General features: G+C 42.4%; 1 protein-coding gene across 5 annotated transcripts in view; it reads left to right on the top strand.

Annotated features, from left to right (window-relative positions):
- ACSL6 (acyl-CoA synthetase long chain family member 6) overlaps positions 1–16,899 on the top strand; it is a 330,780-nt gene that overhangs the window by 206,960 nt on the left and 106,921 nt on the right. For all 5 annotated transcript variants that reach the window (XM_069763930.1, XM_069763931.1, XM_069763933.1 and 2 more), the window contains exons 2-3: positions 11,716–11,936; positions 13,755–13,869. In XM_069763930.1, coding sequence (XP_069620031.1) covers positions 11,716–11,936; positions 13,755–13,869 — 336 coding nt within the window. The remainder of the gene's footprint in view (positions 1–11,715; positions 11,937–13,754; positions 13,870–16,899) is intronic.

Here is a 16,899-nt window from a genome sequence, read left to right as displayed (position 1 = left end):
AAATAAGAAAGCGACACTACAACGCCATACATTGCAAGAGAAGACAATCAATAGAAGAAACTATACAAGAATAGACCCAAACCAAAAAGCAAAAATAGACACCTATGTCCCAAATTGTACATATCAAAACTTTCGGAAAAAACATTACAGGCACAAAAAGTACAATGAAAGAGCAAAATAATGAACGCCATACTTTACAATTGCAACAAGACATGATCCTAAAAAACAACATCTTGTGACATCTAACCACAGAAAGACAAAAGGCAATAAAAACCATTCTAGATAACAAGCAATAAACATTACGGGACAACCGCTGTAAAAATATACAGCAATCCAAAGATAAACCATAGCCAAATAGAAAAGAAAACACATGGAATTTTTAAAAAAGGCCACCACCAAAAATAATATAAACAAATAAAAATTATACTACACACTTCGCAATGCAATCAGTCAATGAAGGAAGATATATGCCATACGGAAAACGACGTAAAAACATCAGCGATATTTTTTAAAATAAAGGGAAAGTACAATTGAAACTATAATGGCATAGCAGCACGGAACTATACAATACAAAGACATCATAAATGTTGCCCCCCCACCAGCAAGAAAATACACTCAAGGAAAGAAAAAATAAAGCCAACAGCAGAATCCAAAACACAGCAAGACATGAGCCAAGAAAATGCCACACAGTTACCACCAACAATAGAAACTAGAAAAACATGCACCAGAAATTTTACAAGACAAAATGAGCAAAAATCAATACATTGAACAACCACATGACACAAGAACAAAACACATAACCAAACCCAAACTAACGTAAAAAAAAAAAAAAAAAAAAAAAAATTCAAAAGACAATAAATGCAATCATATTAACCCAGAAAAACATCAGAACCAGAAAAACAATTTTTCTATAACAACCCATAACCGTAATAGCACAGACCAAACATTGCAAAAATATAGACAAATCAAGAAATAAAACACAGAATACAAAATGTGCAAAGAGAAATATATACTTACAAGTTTGGAAAGCAGATTCTCCTCTCAGTCTTGTCTTGTGTGATGACTTGTGAAAGACAATGGCAAACCCCTCGTTTCTTTATATATATAGGTTGTTTTTTTGTGTCTAGACAAAGTCTAGACAATGTTTTGCATTTTTTATTGGAAAACGCATGCGTCATACAACGCACCACGACGCAAGTACTTGCGTCGTCTGCGTTGTCAATACAAGTCAATGGGAAAAAAGGCACATCGACGATGCAAACACGACGCAAACACGACGCATGCGTTTTTTAAAAGGTCGGCGCCGCCAGAAAAATGCAACATGTTGCGTTTGCCGCGCCCAGACAGGTGCGCCCTAACGCCGCATGCGGCGTTAAATGCAACACAACGCAACACAACGCATGCACATGCGGCCCCATGCGGCGCCAATGTTAAAGATAGGCCCGCACGACGCATGCGTTTTGTTGCGGCGGCGACGCTGCGGCGCAAACCGCAAATGTGAACGTACCCTAAATAAGTAATTTGCTAATGCATCTAATGGCCGAACATTACACTGAAGTCAGCAGCTTATTTCCATAGCTATAGGTACACTTTAAATGAATGGTTATCATTAACAAAATACTCACCAAGGATCTAGAAAATTGCAGTTAGTCCTATGGTAAAGCACTGGCAGTGTAAAGAACAGTTCTAGCGTCATCACTGAAATGCATTAACGCTCATTTCTGCTCCTTCAATAACTACAATCTAATATACTGTAGATACTGAAACGTCCTTCCAGAAGAGTCACTGGAAATGACTACTACCAGTTAAACATTTCAGTATGTAACTATATTAAATGAATGAGCTGTGCTTAGTCTGAAACACAACATTGGAAGTGAGACTATGGCAGTATGATGCTGTAAGCAGGTTACTTGGTAGCAGCAGCTCAGACAATGAGGAGACACATATACAAGTAAGCACTATACTATCACTATATTATGAGTAACAGTAGCAAGGTCAATACAGTATGTTATGACACAATTAGAACACAGCGATGCTGCTAGAGACAATACCTATGCAACGTTCTATTAGAAACACTATTCTTAATGCTCTTGTTATCTAGCAGTTAAACCACTATTAATGCCTTTATGTCTCAGCATAATTGACATCACTCCCAGTGGTAGGCCCATCCTCATTATAGTCCCTGTAAGCTCCTCTGATCGTTAACTGGCCCTACAGCGGGTCACAGGCTAGCAAGTCTTCGATATGCCAGTCACTAAATATACAGTGTGCTGGTCGCACTAGCCGACTCTGTTCCCTGAAGCATTACCGCAGCCAACACCCTGTACTGTACGTCTACGCTGGAAGTAACGGCACATAGGAATAGTCCTCTGCTACAGCTGGAGCCTGGTTTGGATCTGGTCACGGTCTTCTACTGTTGCTGCTTATGCTTCTAATGGCGCTGCTTACGGTATTCTACTGTCGCTGCATACGGTCTTCTACTGGTTCTGCTAATGGTCTACTAGCACAGGTTACGGTTCTTCTACTGCCGCTGGCCATAGTTCTTTCTCACAGCTTGAGCCTTCTCTGGTATATGACCGCTCTTGGACCCTTCTTTGGCAATGGTGGCTGTGAGCCCACTTCACAGCCATAGGACTTGCCTGGTACAGGTTTTGGCACCAAATCCGCCCTTCTTGGTTAGCCAGGACTTTCTAATTAATAACTGTGATACAGATGTTCCCTGATCTGACATCATCTTCAATCTCTTCCCCAGGAACATGCACTTCCACTCTTGGGTTCCTACTACTATAATTCATTCTTTACTTTAACGTTCGCCTGACCAGCAGATGGCATTGTTTGCTTGCAGTTACTCAGTTAAGCTCCATCTGTACTTGTCTTCGTCCACATCCTTACAGTGCCTTCCAATATTGTTTTTGAGCTATAAATTTGTGATCCTGTGAGTATGAGTAAGCTTGCCTTCACTGTTTTAAGTGACATTTTTTTTTTGCATTTTAGTGGCCAAAAAGGTTGCAGCCAGATTATTATGAAAATATTAAAAACCTGTCTTAGGCTTCCTTCACACTTTCGTATAAAACACGAACGTGTAAGGCCACTTTCATACGTTCAGTATTTGGTTAGTATTCTACATCAGTATTTGGAAGCCAAAACCAGGAGTGGGTGATAAATACAGAAGTGGTGCGCATTTTTCTATTATAATTTTCCTTTGACTGTTCCACTCCTGATTTTGGCTTACAGTTACTGATGTAAAAAAATCACCAAATCCCCAATTTGCCTAAAACCAATGTTGGTGTCATCAGTGTTTTCCATCATTGTTTCATCAGTGTGACATCCGTGTGTGTGTTTTTACCATAAGTGTCATCAGTGTTTTTCTGGTATGAATAAAGAAAGAAATAACAATGACGGCGCACGGATGACACACATCTGTGTGCTGTACATGTTTTTGACAGACTCGTAGACTTATATTGGCCCTTGACATCTGTGCTGCCAGAAAAATCGGACATGTCCATAGCACCGTAGGTTACAATGGGTATGTGTAGTATCCTTGAAAAAAATGGATACAATAAGCACTGGAAGCACGAACGTGTGAAGGCCACGTTCACACATTCAGTATTTGGTCAGTATTTTACATCAGTATGTATAAGCCAAAACCAGGAGCGGAACAAGCAGAGGAAAAGTATAATAGAAACATCTGCACCACTTCTGTATTTATCACCCACTCCTGGTTTTTTCTTACAAATACTGAGGTACAGTAAAATACGGACCAAATACTGAATACTGTGTGAATGTGGCCTTTGATGCAACTCGCTTTTTTCAGTTGAGTTTTTGAAAGTACAAATCATGAAATTCAAAGGGAAATCTTAGAATCGCATGACCAACAATGTTAAAAAGCAACTAAAAAAATGCACTTATTGAAATAGATTATAAAGTAAAAAAAGTCACAAATTCCCTCTCAAAAAAGAATGTAAAGACTTTTGCATTTATAAAAGCCTTTCTGTCCAGAAACAAATGAAACAAGAGGCTTGTGTGAAGGCAGCCTATTAGTTGTCCTCATGCTGTTCTTTTCAGTCATTGGGACTCATCCTTACGTAAGCAGGCACATTTTCCCAGAGCTGGCTCATCTCTGTAGTAACTAGGTCCTCTGGGCCCGGCCTACAGCTTCTGCATTTTCAGTGCCGTGTGAGAAGATTTAGGTGTAAGAAAGTAGTATCAGAAACAAATATGCTAAATTCGATGTGAGCTATAATGAAACATGTTTGTCCGGCCCAGTAATATTATCCAATTAGGTTTGATGGAGGCATGTCTGTGCATATAGCAGAGTTCAGTGTTACATTTAGCACAATGCTATTCTGTAGGGAAAATGAGCAGTCACCTGAAATAATACCAGAAAGAGACTTCATGCTGAATATGATGTTTATACTGAGTCGTAGCAGTGTAAAGTAACAGTGCTAAGCACTGAGCCAGGATGAAGTATTATTGCCCAATGCCCATATATTTAGCAAACAACTGCTTTTTTTGGTTCTGAAGCATGGTGTATACTTTTTGTCAGTAAAGGACTAAAGGTACCGTCACACTAGACGATATCGCTAACGATCCGTGACGTTGCAGCGTCCTCGCTAGCGATATCGTCCAGTGTGACAGGCAGCAGCGATCAGGCCCCTGCTGTGCTGTCGCTTGTCGGGGAAGAAAGTCCAGAACTTTATTTCGTCGCTGGACTCCCCGTAGACATCGCTGAATCGGCATGTGTGACACCGATTCAGCGATGTCTTCGCTGGTAACCAGGGTAAACATCGGGTAACTGAGCACAGCGGCCGGAAAGCAGAGCGGTGACGTCACCGCTCTGCTTTCCGGCTGCCCGGCGCTCACAGCCAGACCAGAGAAGCAGAGCGCCGAGGACAGACAGCGGTAGGTAAGTATGTAGCGGTTGTTTTTTTTACTTTAACGATGGTAACCAGGGTAAACATCGGGTTACTAAGCGCGGCCCTGCGCTTAGTAACCCGATGTTTACCCTGGTTACCGGGGACCTCGGGATCGTTGGTCGCTGGAGAGCTGTCTGTGTGACAGCTCTCCAGCGACCAAACAGCGACGCTGCAGCGATCCGGATCGTTGTCGGTATCGCTGCAGCGTCGCTTAGTGTGACGGTACCTTTATACATACAGTGGGTGCGGAAAGTATTCAGACCCCTTTACATTTTTTACTCTTTGTTTCATTGCAGCCATTTGGAAAATTCAAAAAAGTTCATTTTTTTTTCTCATTAATGTAACACCATTGCACCATGTGCACCCCATATTGACTGAAGAAAACAGAAATGTAGAATTTTTTGCAAATTTATTAAAAAAGTAAAACTGAAATATCACCTGGTCATAAGTATTCAGACCCTTTGCTCAGTAATGAGTAGAAGCACCCTTTTGAGCTAGTACAGCCATGAGTCTTCTTGGGAATGATACAAATTTTTCACACCTTTATTTGAGGATTCTCTGCCATTCTTCCTTGCAGATCCTCTCCAATTCCATCAGGATGGATGGTGAGCGTTGGTGGACAACCATTTTCAGGTCTCTCCAAAGATACTCTGTTGGGTGTAGGTCAGGCCTTTGGCTGGGCCAGTCAAGAATGGTCACAGAGTTGTTCTGAAGCCACTCCTTTGTTATTTTACCCATGTTCTTAGGGTCATTGTCTTGTTGGAAGGTGAACTTCGGCCAAGTCTGAGGTCCAGAGCACTCTGGAAGAGGTTTTCATCCAGGATATCTCTGTACTTGGCCGCATTCATGTTTCCTTCAATGGCAACCAGTCATCCTGTCCCTGCAGCTGAAAAACTCCCCCATAGCATGATGCTGCCACCACCATGTTTCACTGTTGGGATTGTATTGGGCAGGTGACAAGCAGTACCTGATTTTCTCCACACATACCGCTTAGAAGTATCACCAAAAAGGTCTATCTTCGTCTCATCAGAGCAGAGAATCTTATTTCTCATAGTATGGGAGTCCTTCTAGTGTTTTTTAGCAAACTCTATGGGGGCTTTCATATGTCTTGTACTGAGGAGAGGCTTCTGTCAGGCCACTCTGCCATAAAGGCCCGACTGGTAGAGGGCTGCAGTGATAGTTGACTTTGTGGAACTTTCTCCCATCTCCCTACTGCATCTCTGGAGCTCAGCCACAGTGATCTTGGGGTTCTTCTTTATCTCTCTCACCAAGGCTCTTCTCCCACGATTGCTCAGTTTGGCTGGATGGCCAGGTCTAGGAAGACTTCTAGTGGTCCCAAACTTCTTCCATTTAAGGATTATGGAGGCCACTGTGCTCTTAAGAACCTTGAGTACTGCAGAAATTCTGTTGTAACCTTGGCCAGATCTGTACCTTGCCGCAATTCTGTCTCTGAGCTCCTTGGCCAGTTGCTTTGACCTCATGATTCTCATTTGGTCTGACATGCACTGTGAGCTGTGAGATCTTATATAGACACGTGTGTTCCTTTCCAAATCAAGTCCTATCAGTTTAATTAAACACAGCTGGCCTCCAATGAAGGAGTAAACCATCTCAAGGAGGATCACAAGGAAATGGACAGCATGTGACTTAAATATGAGTGTCTGAATATAGGGTCTGAATACCTATGACCATGCAATATTTCAGTTTTTCTTTTTTAATAAATATGCAAAAATTTCTACATTTCTGTTTTGTTCAGTCAAGATAGGGTGCAGAGTGTACATTAATCAGAAAAAAAATGAACTTTTTTAAATTTACCAAAAGGCTGCAATGAAACAAAGAGTGAAAAATTTAAAGGTGTCTGAATACTTTACATACCCACTGTATGTCCAGATACACACATTGCATACATCTGCTGAATATGTTCGTGCAAATGACATCATACCAGTCGTAGGGCCCAATACAGTGAGGAAAGTTCAGCCATGCTGGTGAGAAGACATCTAGTTGGTGATCATGCTCTTTTTCAATAAAATAGCTGCATTTGCATTTTATGTAAAGGGGTGATCCAAAACTAACATTTAAATTAATTCTAAATGTTTAGATATTTAATGACATAATCTAATCTTTATTTCTAATATGCTTTAATTTAAATGTCTTTATTTCCTCACTATGTAATCTAACTGCTTTATTTTTTTTACTACTTACTGTTTGATGCTTAATTTCAGAATGGCAGTGCATGCTGAGATACTCAAAAGAGTTGTCATTAGGGGGCAGACGTTGCAGTTACTGCTGAAGTTACCCTGAGACGAAGAATCATCAGTGATGACTGTTTCCGTCGTTTGGCTAGTCCCTTCTCTGCTGAGCATGTGTTGGTTGTCGATTCCGACATATGCTCAGTAGGATCTTGTCTCTGTGGAATATTCACTGTTAAGGCCTCATTCACACATCCGAGTGCACTACATTGTTTCCATAGATTGCACTCATTCCTAGGATGTTCTATGGGACCATTCACATGTCCTACTTTTTCCTCATACCGAGTGGTCCGTGGCAAATATCAGAGACATGTCCGATTTTGATCCGATGAGCGGATCAAAATTTGTAATGCAAGTCAATGGGTCTGTGAAAAAAATCAGACCACACTATGATGTTATTCGAGTGTGGTATGGAGAACGTGCAGAAATAGTTTTTTTTCTAATTTCTCCAATTATGAGAAAATTATAGATGACACTTGTACCGCACTCCGATCAAACTCTGATCAGAATCTGATCAGAATAATCGGCTTGATTCTCTTGTACACAAAATAATTCCTACATGTGAATAAAGCCTAATGCAAAGTGATAATGCTATTGCTGAGAGGTTATTTTTTTGCGCTCAGAGCTGACATTTTTACTGATACCATTTTAGGATAGATACTATGCTGTGATTGCGTCTTACTGCATTTTATTACTATGTTGCAGTGACCAAAAAAACGTAATTCTTGCTTTTTGATTTTTTTTTCTCACTACGCCGTTTAACAATCAGATTCATTTATTTTATATTTTGATAGATTGGACATTTCTGCAAAAATCAAAATCTATGAATGCCGGCCACAGACGCGCCAATGGGCGTGATCAATGACGCGCGTGTTAAATGCCAGTTAATTGAACACATGCAGAATCACCATATTGTATTCATAGACTGTGTTATTTATCTTGCGGAGACAGAGCGTCTCTGCAAGATAAATAGACATGCTGCAGTCTGGAAAGATGCGCCGCATGGCCGGATGTGGCCCTGCACACATAGTGGAGACGGGATTTCATAAAATCCCTCCACTATGCTGTAACATCTAGATACTGTGGATTAGACGCTGTGGCTGTACGCAGCATCCAATCTGCAGCAAAAACTCAAGCAATACTCCCCGTGGAAGCATACCCTTAGCCTACAGACTGCAGACAGTATATTTTTAAAATCAGACACCAAATTGCAAATTTTCATCTCATGTCTAGTAACGTATTAGTTAATAGTTGTTTAAGCAGTATGTTTTATACATAAATATACCATAAATATCTAGACAAAATCTCCTTGTAATGGCTCCTTTCCAGTAGTCTTTCCAAAGAAGAGAGAATAACCTGAATATGACAGAACTCATCAACTCCATGAACATTCAGTGAATTTGTATTTGTCAACTCTCTATAGGAATAGATACCTGGGAAGATCAGAATATACCTTTTCTGTGCACACATTGATCTCATTTATTTATTTGCTAATATATTACGCGGGTTAAGCTAAACTGGGAAGTAATAGTTTATAATTTCTAGCAGGCAAGGTTCTACATATAAAATACATGAATCAGACAGTAGATGACTGGCAAATTAATAAGTAATGTAGATGGAATTATAATTAAATACTAGTAAGTTTCATAATAAAGAGAATAATTAGTTGTAAAGGTAAAACAGCAATAGTGCACTCAATACACAGTATGAAAGTACAAAAATATAGACCACAAATCCTGATGAAGTGCACAATGCTCTCAATGAATAGCGTGAAAGATCAATTTATAATAGGTCATCCAACAGTAAAGTGCATGATAAAGCAGTATTATCTCATTGTCTGCTGACATTAATAGCATTAATGGTACCCAACTGGTCATATCAAACAGTAAGTGACCTATTGAAAATAATAATGGGTGATACAGATCTGAGGTAAGCTGAGGTTTTCCATGTACAGCAGCACCCACATACCATCACTGCTACATGGCAGACGCTGCTTTTAGCTGGTGTTCGTCTTGTTTTTAGTGTAAACCAAAACCATTAGTAAAGTGCATTATTATCTTATTGTGTTTACTGGGTTCTAAAGCAGCAAGCTCCATAAAGTCTCTTGTATGTCATTTGGGACCATTTAAAGCACCACTCTAGCGTTATTGTAGTGCAGTGGTGGAGCGGTGGCGCTAATCTAAGTCCCCTTCCCCCAGTATTATACCTACTATCCGCTGTCTTCAGCTGTTCCCATCACCGATCCTGTTGGTCTTCAGCAGTTTGTGACCTGCAAATTTCTGAGCAGGTAATGTAAGTTTATGAAAGCCAGTAGGAAGTTCTCATGAACATTGAGAGATTGCCACTGTTATCTCTGACTTCCGCTCAGTCAGACGTTGCAGTTGGAAGAGCACAGGGAAGAGATGAAGACAGCAGCTGGTAACCAAAAGACTAGAGCCGGGGACTTTAGATTAGTAGTACCATTCCAGTGCTATAATAAAAAAGAGTGATGTTTTAAAAAGTCACACGAAGCAACCAACCCCTAATTTGATAGGCCAATGTTAAGTATATTAAGGGAAATTTATCAAAACTATTTTATGGGAAAATAATAGGAGATGCCAATAGCAAAGAACATCTCATTGTAGCTTATCGAAACTAGTAGCAGGTAAATGTGGATCTCATAACATCCTACTCCTACTGTATATTTAGTTTTTAAATTCTGAAAACATTAAATGCATTTAATAAGTAAGGGTTCTAGAATTATGAAATTCACAAATGTAGTTTTCTCACATGTATATATGGGAAGTCAGAAGATGAATGGTGGGTGAATTTACTCTTAAAGCCATTCTTTAATTTTATTCTAAATCAATTTTAAGTTGGGCGTAAAGGTACCGTCACATTAAGCGACGCTGCAGCGATATAGACAACGATGCCGATCGCTGCAGCGTCGCTGTTTAGTCGTTGTGTGGTCGCTGGAGAGCTGTCACACAGACAGCTCTCCAGCAACCAACGATGCCGAAGTCCCCGGGTAACCAGGGTAAACATCGGGTTACTAAGCGCAGGGCCTGGTTACCATTGTAAATGTAAAAAAAACCAAAACATTACATACTTACATTCCGGTGTCTGTCGCGTCCCCCAGCGTCAGCTTTCCTGCACTGTGTAAGCGCCGGCCGTAAAGCAGAGCGGTGATGTCACCGCTGTGCTCTGCTTTACGGCTGGGCCGGCGCTGACACAGTGCAGGGAAGCTGACGCCGGGGGACGCGACAGACACCGGAATGTAAGTATGTAATGTTTTTTTTTTTTTTACATTTACAACGGTAACCAGGGTAAATATTGGGTTACTAAGCGCGGCCCTGCGCTTAGTAACCTGATGTTTACCCTGGTTACAAGTGAACACATCGCTGGATCGGCGTCACACACGCCGATTCAGCAATGTCAGCGGGTGATCCAGCGACGAAATAAAGTTCTGGCCTTTCTGCTCCGACCAACGATGTCACAGCAGGATCCTGATCGCTGCTGCGTGTCAAACACAACGATATCGCTATCCAGGATGCTGCAACGCCACGGATCACTATCGTTGTCGTTCTAAAGTTGCTCAGTGTGAAGGTACCTTAAAGGTACCTTCACACTAAATGATATCGCTAGCGATCCGTGGCGTTGCAGCGTCCTGGCTAGCGATATCGTTCAGTTTGACACGCAGCAGCGATCAGAATCCTGCTGTGATGTCGTTGGTCGGGGCTAGAAGGCCAGAACTTTATTTGGTCGCTGGCTCTCCCGCTGACATCGCTGAATCGGCATGTGTGACACCGATTCAGCGATGTCTTTGCTGGTAACCAGGGTAAACATCGGGTTACTAAGCGCAGGGCCGCGCTTAGTAACCCAATGTTTACCCTGGTTACCATCCTAAAAGTAAAAAAAAACAAACACTTCATACTTACCTTCCGCTGTCTGTCCCTCGGCGCTCTGCTTCTCTGCCCTGTGTAAGCCCAGCTGGTAACCAGGGTAAACATCGGGTTACTAAGCGCGGCCCTGCGCTTAGTAACCCGATGTTTACCCTGGTTACTGGCATCGTTGGTCGCTGGAGAGCTGTCTGTGTGACAGCTCTCCAGGGCATCCAATATCATGACTCAAATGTAATCCCCTAATTAATCAAATTACAGAAGAATAGACAACTTACCTGAAGCATCTGTAGCTGTATATTTCTGTCTCCACGCCTGCTGAGTGGTGGGCTCTGGTGCTGTCACGTTTCTCCACCTTCGTTTCCTGACGGTAAGAGATAAACTGCACCCCATCCTTCTTGAATGGGCAGACATCCATATAGATCAGACTGTATATTGCCAGCATTTTATGTAAGTTTGTGATATAACTATACTAACAGTTGGCCCCTGATAAAAGATGCCAGGGATCTCTGGGATGAAAGGACTATATGTGACGTAATCCTTGTGACAGATGTAATAACTTGTTTACAGCCCCTTTAAGAGGAAAAGTTCATCTCTACTGGCTAGATCCTTTTGTGCTAGTGTTGTTGTTTGTCCGGTGCAAACATTTATGATCTCTTCTCTTTTATTCTGCAGAGTTTGCCATTTCAATACTTGATAAGATGCAGGCACAGGAAATTTTGCGGAGTTTGAGGCTACCAGAGTTTGACGACTTCAGCCAGTTTTTCCGAAGCGTGCCAGCTGCCACATTGGTCGGATTAGGTGCCTTTGCTGCAGTAATTGCATACTGGTTTGCAAGTCGACCCAAAGCTGTTAAGCCGCCATGCAACCTCCTAATGCAGTCAGAAGAAGTAGAGGTACAGAATGCGGATGTCACGGCCATTGTACAGAGTGCTAGCATTGAATGAAGGGGTTGTCAAACATGGTAGACATTGTCAATGAATAGCTGGGAAACTTTCTAATATACTTTATATTATTCCAGATTAGAATATTTCTGCAGTGTATGGAAACATTCTCGTTTAGGCCACGTTCACACATTCAGTATTTGGTGAGGTTTTTACCTCAGGATTTGTAAGCCGAAACCAGGAGTGGGTGATAAATACAGAAGTGGTGACGTGTTTCTATTATACTTTTCCTCTGATTGGCCAGATACTGAGGTAAAATACTGACCTAATACTGAACATGTGGCCTTAGTCCCAGGAGCTGAGACACTGTACAAGCCTAGAACTACTTATAACTGAGGGTTTGCTACAATATATCCGCCATGTTTGAGGGAAGCACAAACCATTCCTGTATTCTGCACAATCTCTCAGATACCGGCCTGTGATTCGCTCTGTGTAGCTCATCTAATGAGGAAGAACATTGCCATTCAGTGTCATCAAGTACAGATGTACCAAATAATACAGTACTGCATAATTATTAATTCAACACTCACTAATAAGATTTATTTATTCTGCTAAAAACGGGTGAAAGTTTAGCTGAACTTGGAGTGCAGGTAACTGTTTTTGGTAACATTGCATTGTGGTTCTTCACCATTTGTTGCACAGCTGTGGTGGTGACACGGGCGGGTGCATAACATCAGCTTTGGGAGCTGTCCAATTGCTGAATTTCTTATGCACTAATGTGACTTTTGGTCTCTCACTTTTCCTTCGTCAAATATGTAACTGCCCACCCCACTTGATAGAGACAATCCCCACAAGAATTATTAATGGGCTTTTACCATTGGACAATTACAACGTGCTAAGATGGTCCTTTGGCAAAAAGCAGATCAGGTGTCCCCCCAGCTTGTGACCCCAGCTGTCAGTTTAAAGATAAACCTGGAGAAAATCCTTCAATTTTACTGCTGTGCCACCTGGAGGAAAACGTAAGTATTACACGGTGACCGTGTAAATCTAGTTGTCTAGATGGAGAGAACAAGCAATAGACTGACTTTGTAACAGCTCTACTCCCTGGCCAAGAGAAGAGGATGCTACACTACTGATTATGTACTATAGTTTTTGGATATAGCGGGTGGCCAAAAAGTAAGTAAACGGTTGAATCAATGAGATTGATCACAAGAGGTTATATAGGTAAACACACATATGGACACAGAAAAGAGCAGCATCATGTAGTGTCAGAGACCTTGATTCCAGTGATGTTTGACTTACTAGACTGTGTTTTGTTGTTTCAATAAAATCAGTGTTTTATCAGCATGAGAATGTAACTACAGGACTAGGTGTCTCATGCCTCCTAGTCAACTGGTTTGTGTAACTCTGCCCCCACCAATGATTAGCAGCTTTCTGTAAATGTACAATGTACCCAGAAAGTTGTCAGTCAAAGGGAATGTGTAAGTTATAAAGGGCTCAGCATTCTGAACACTGTTATATCTACAGCAAAAAAACAATGTTATTTTATCAAAATGACACCATGCAAACCGATAAGCGACTCTGGAATGAGGATTTCATCCTCTACATCATACTGCTCTCAGATTACATAGCAAAAATCTGGTGACACTCTCCCATTGATCCCATGAGTGTCTTCCATCAGCGTTGCCCCATTTCTGTGCCTATGTCTGGCCACAATGTATTCAGAGTACTGCACTGCAGATCATCTTCCTTTAACGTCACGGTTATGCTGAGTTCCGATTGCCTAGTCCCATCTAATTTCTCACTATTATTTTGCCCATTCCTTTGCAGGACGGTGATGGTGCTCGCCATTCTGTTTTAGGAGATGGCCCAGAGCTGCTTACACACTACTATGACGATGCCAGGACAATGTATGAGGTGTTTAAGAGAGGGCACCACATATCCGGTAAGAATACTGCATACACAATCCTTAGGTTATTGCTCAGGTCCATTATTTCTGCCCTAGAAGGGCTCATGGAGATGATGTTTCCCACCTCCCTCTATTACTCACATACCCGATCTCCTGGCAAAGAGTTGCTTTAACACTAATGGCCCCTTCCTGTCCATGTCCAACATTAGAATGGCCGGCATGTAATGCTATGTTCCCTCTGTGAGGACGGTATGTCCAGCAGCACGTCCAGGGTACGGTAATTACAACCAATATCTTACTGGTTCACCCTAGACATTATCTGTCTCTTGTCTAAATGACCAGTTTCGAGATATCACACACTGCTCAATTTATATCGGTAATTTTGGTATAAAAATATATATTTTTCCTGCCATTAGCTGTGAAGAGTATGACTGCAGAATTTAAAGGGGATGGCCACCGTTAAACTAATGTTAAAGGGATTATCCAGCACTTTAATTATTTTACTGTTTATTATTTGGTAAAATCACGTCAACAGAGCAGCGGCTTCTCTTCCGCTCTGCTCTGTTAACGATAGAGCGTGACTGTGGACATGATGCTGGTAGACGGCTGGCTCCCGCTGCCCAACATACCCAGAAGAAGTAGAACTGCTATGTTGCCACGGAGCAGCTGATTTGCCGGCAGGAGCAGTCGGCGACCACTCTAAGGCTATGTGCACACGTATTCTGGAGGACTGCGGATTTTTCTGCAGCGGATTTGGAAAAACCGCAGTGCAAAACCGCTGCGGTTTTTCCTGTGGATTTATCACGGTTTCTACTGCGGATTCTGCTGCGGCTTTACATCTGCAGTTTTCTTTTGGAGCAGGTGTAAAACCGCAGCGGAATCCGCACAAAGAATTGACATGCTGCGGAATGTAAACCGCTGCGTTTCCGCGTATTTTTTTCCGCAGCATGTGCAGTGCGGATTTCGTTTCCCATAGGTTAACATGGTACTGTAAACTCATGGGAAACCGCTGCGGATCCGCAGCTGCGGAAACTTAGATCCGCTAAGTATTATAAAGTTTTAGTGTTTTAAATGCATATGGATAATGCTCACAGGACATGTTCACACCTTCAGTATTTGGTGAGTTTTGTTCCGTATGTGAGAAAAGTTGGCACTTGTTTCCTTATCAATGGCATAACTAGGGTCTCACTGGGCCTTGAGCAAATTTTTGACCAGTTCTCTTAAAACCCCAATACTCTCCCCAACAACACCCCTCACTGTCCGGAGTGCAGAGTGCAGCGCTTACTTGTGATAAATCCGAAGTGTTATACATGCACGACTTAAGCCTGTTCTCAGTTAAATCATTAGAAGTTTTGAATTCCTAAACTCTTTGTGCATCGGGGCGTGACTGTGGGGTGGGTCTGTGGAATGTTACTGTGGGATGTGACTGTGGGGTGGTACTGTCAGATGTGACTGTAGGGCGGGACATGACTGTGAGGTGCGACTGTGAGGCAGGACTGTGCGATGTGAGTGTTGGGTGGGACTGTGGGGTAGGACTGTGGGATGGGTCTGTTGAATGTGACTGTGGGATGTGACTGGTATGTGACTGTGGGGTGGTACTGTCGGATGTGACTGTGGAGTGGGACTGTGGGACTGTGAGGTGGGACTGTGGGGTGGAACTGTGAGGCGGGACTGTGATTCGGGACTGTGGGATGTGACTGGGGTGGGACTGTGGGGCAGGACTGTAGGGTGGGATGTGACTGTGGAGTGGGACTGTGCAACTGTGGGTTGGGACTGTGGGGTGGAACTGTGAGGCGGGACTGTGAGTCAGGACTGTGGGATGTGACTGAGGTGGGACTGTGGGGCAGGACTGTAGGGTGGGTTGGGACTGTGGGGTGGGACTGTGAGGTGGGACTGTGGGGCAGGACTGTGGGTAGTGTCTTTAACTCTGCCAAGGCCCCTCCACTGGCTCTGGTGTCTTTATCTTCTTCCTCATTTAAATTTCACACTGGCAATGTTCTAGCTACAGGCGATACTTGTGCAGATTGATCTGTGGGCAGGCTTCAGTAAAATGGTTAGGGTGGTGGCACACATGCAGATGTAAATCTCATCTCAATGACAAGTCGAGATCCTGCGTATGTGCCCCCATTGGCTGCATTTTACTGAAGAGCACAGAGGCGAATCTGCACACGTGCCAGCATCGGCACCATTTTCCCAAACTTCGCTGCAAGATCAATCTGCTCTGCCAGCGGTGCAGTTTTCCTGAAGACTGTCAACAGATCAATCTGTTCAAGAGTCGCCCGCAGCTAGGACGGTGCCAGCACAAAATTTAAATGAGGAAGAAGACAAAGACACCAAAGTTAGTGGAGGGGCCGTGGCACAGCTGAAGACCATACCCACAGTCCCAGCCCACAGTCCAGCCTCGATGCACAAAGAGTTTAGGAATATGAAACTTCTAATCATGATGTAACGAAAACCAGGTTACAGATTTCTACACTGAAGGTAGCTATTAATCAATATGATAGCGTCATTCTGCCCATACCTTTAGTTTAACATGAATAATCCTAATGACAGGTTCTCTTTAGAAGGGTGCTGCTTTTCTGTAGGTGGGCCTGTGGCATTGCGGCCCTCCTCCCTTTCTGAACCAGGTCACAGTTGCACCCCTCTGACTGTGATTTTTACGCCATTGCTCACTAAAGGGAAAAATGAATGTTCCTCACTTGTCCTTTCACTGTAATTCCCACACAAATGGAGAACAAGTGCATGGTAGGGTTTCAAAAGATCCAAAATGGGTTTTAATGACAAGGTGTACAAATGATGATAATAATAATAATAATAGTAATAATAATTTGATTTAATGACATTTTCATGAGATTTTAAAGATAAAATACATTAACTCTAATTAATGAATAGACTCCTTTGGGGGGTGTTGGTGTACGGCACAGGGGTATTGTGTGGAAAGAGTCTTTTATGTAAATTACAAGCTGCTTGTCTGAACAAATCACAGTAACCTACCCTACAGCTGATATTTCTGGCCTGACCTATATTCAGCTTAGATCATGGAACATAAAATGTGATTTTCTTGAA

Source organism: Ranitomeya imitator, chromosome 4 (assembly GCF_032444005.1).
Source record: "Ranitomeya imitator isolate aRanImi1 chromosome 4, aRanImi1.pri, whole genome shotgun sequence".
Lineage (NCBI taxonomy): Eukaryota > Metazoa > Chordata > Amphibia > Anura > Dendrobatidae > Ranitomeya > Ranitomeya imitator.
Note: the sequence above shows the minus strand (reverse complement) of the source record. Positions and strands in the feature narration are given on the sequence as shown.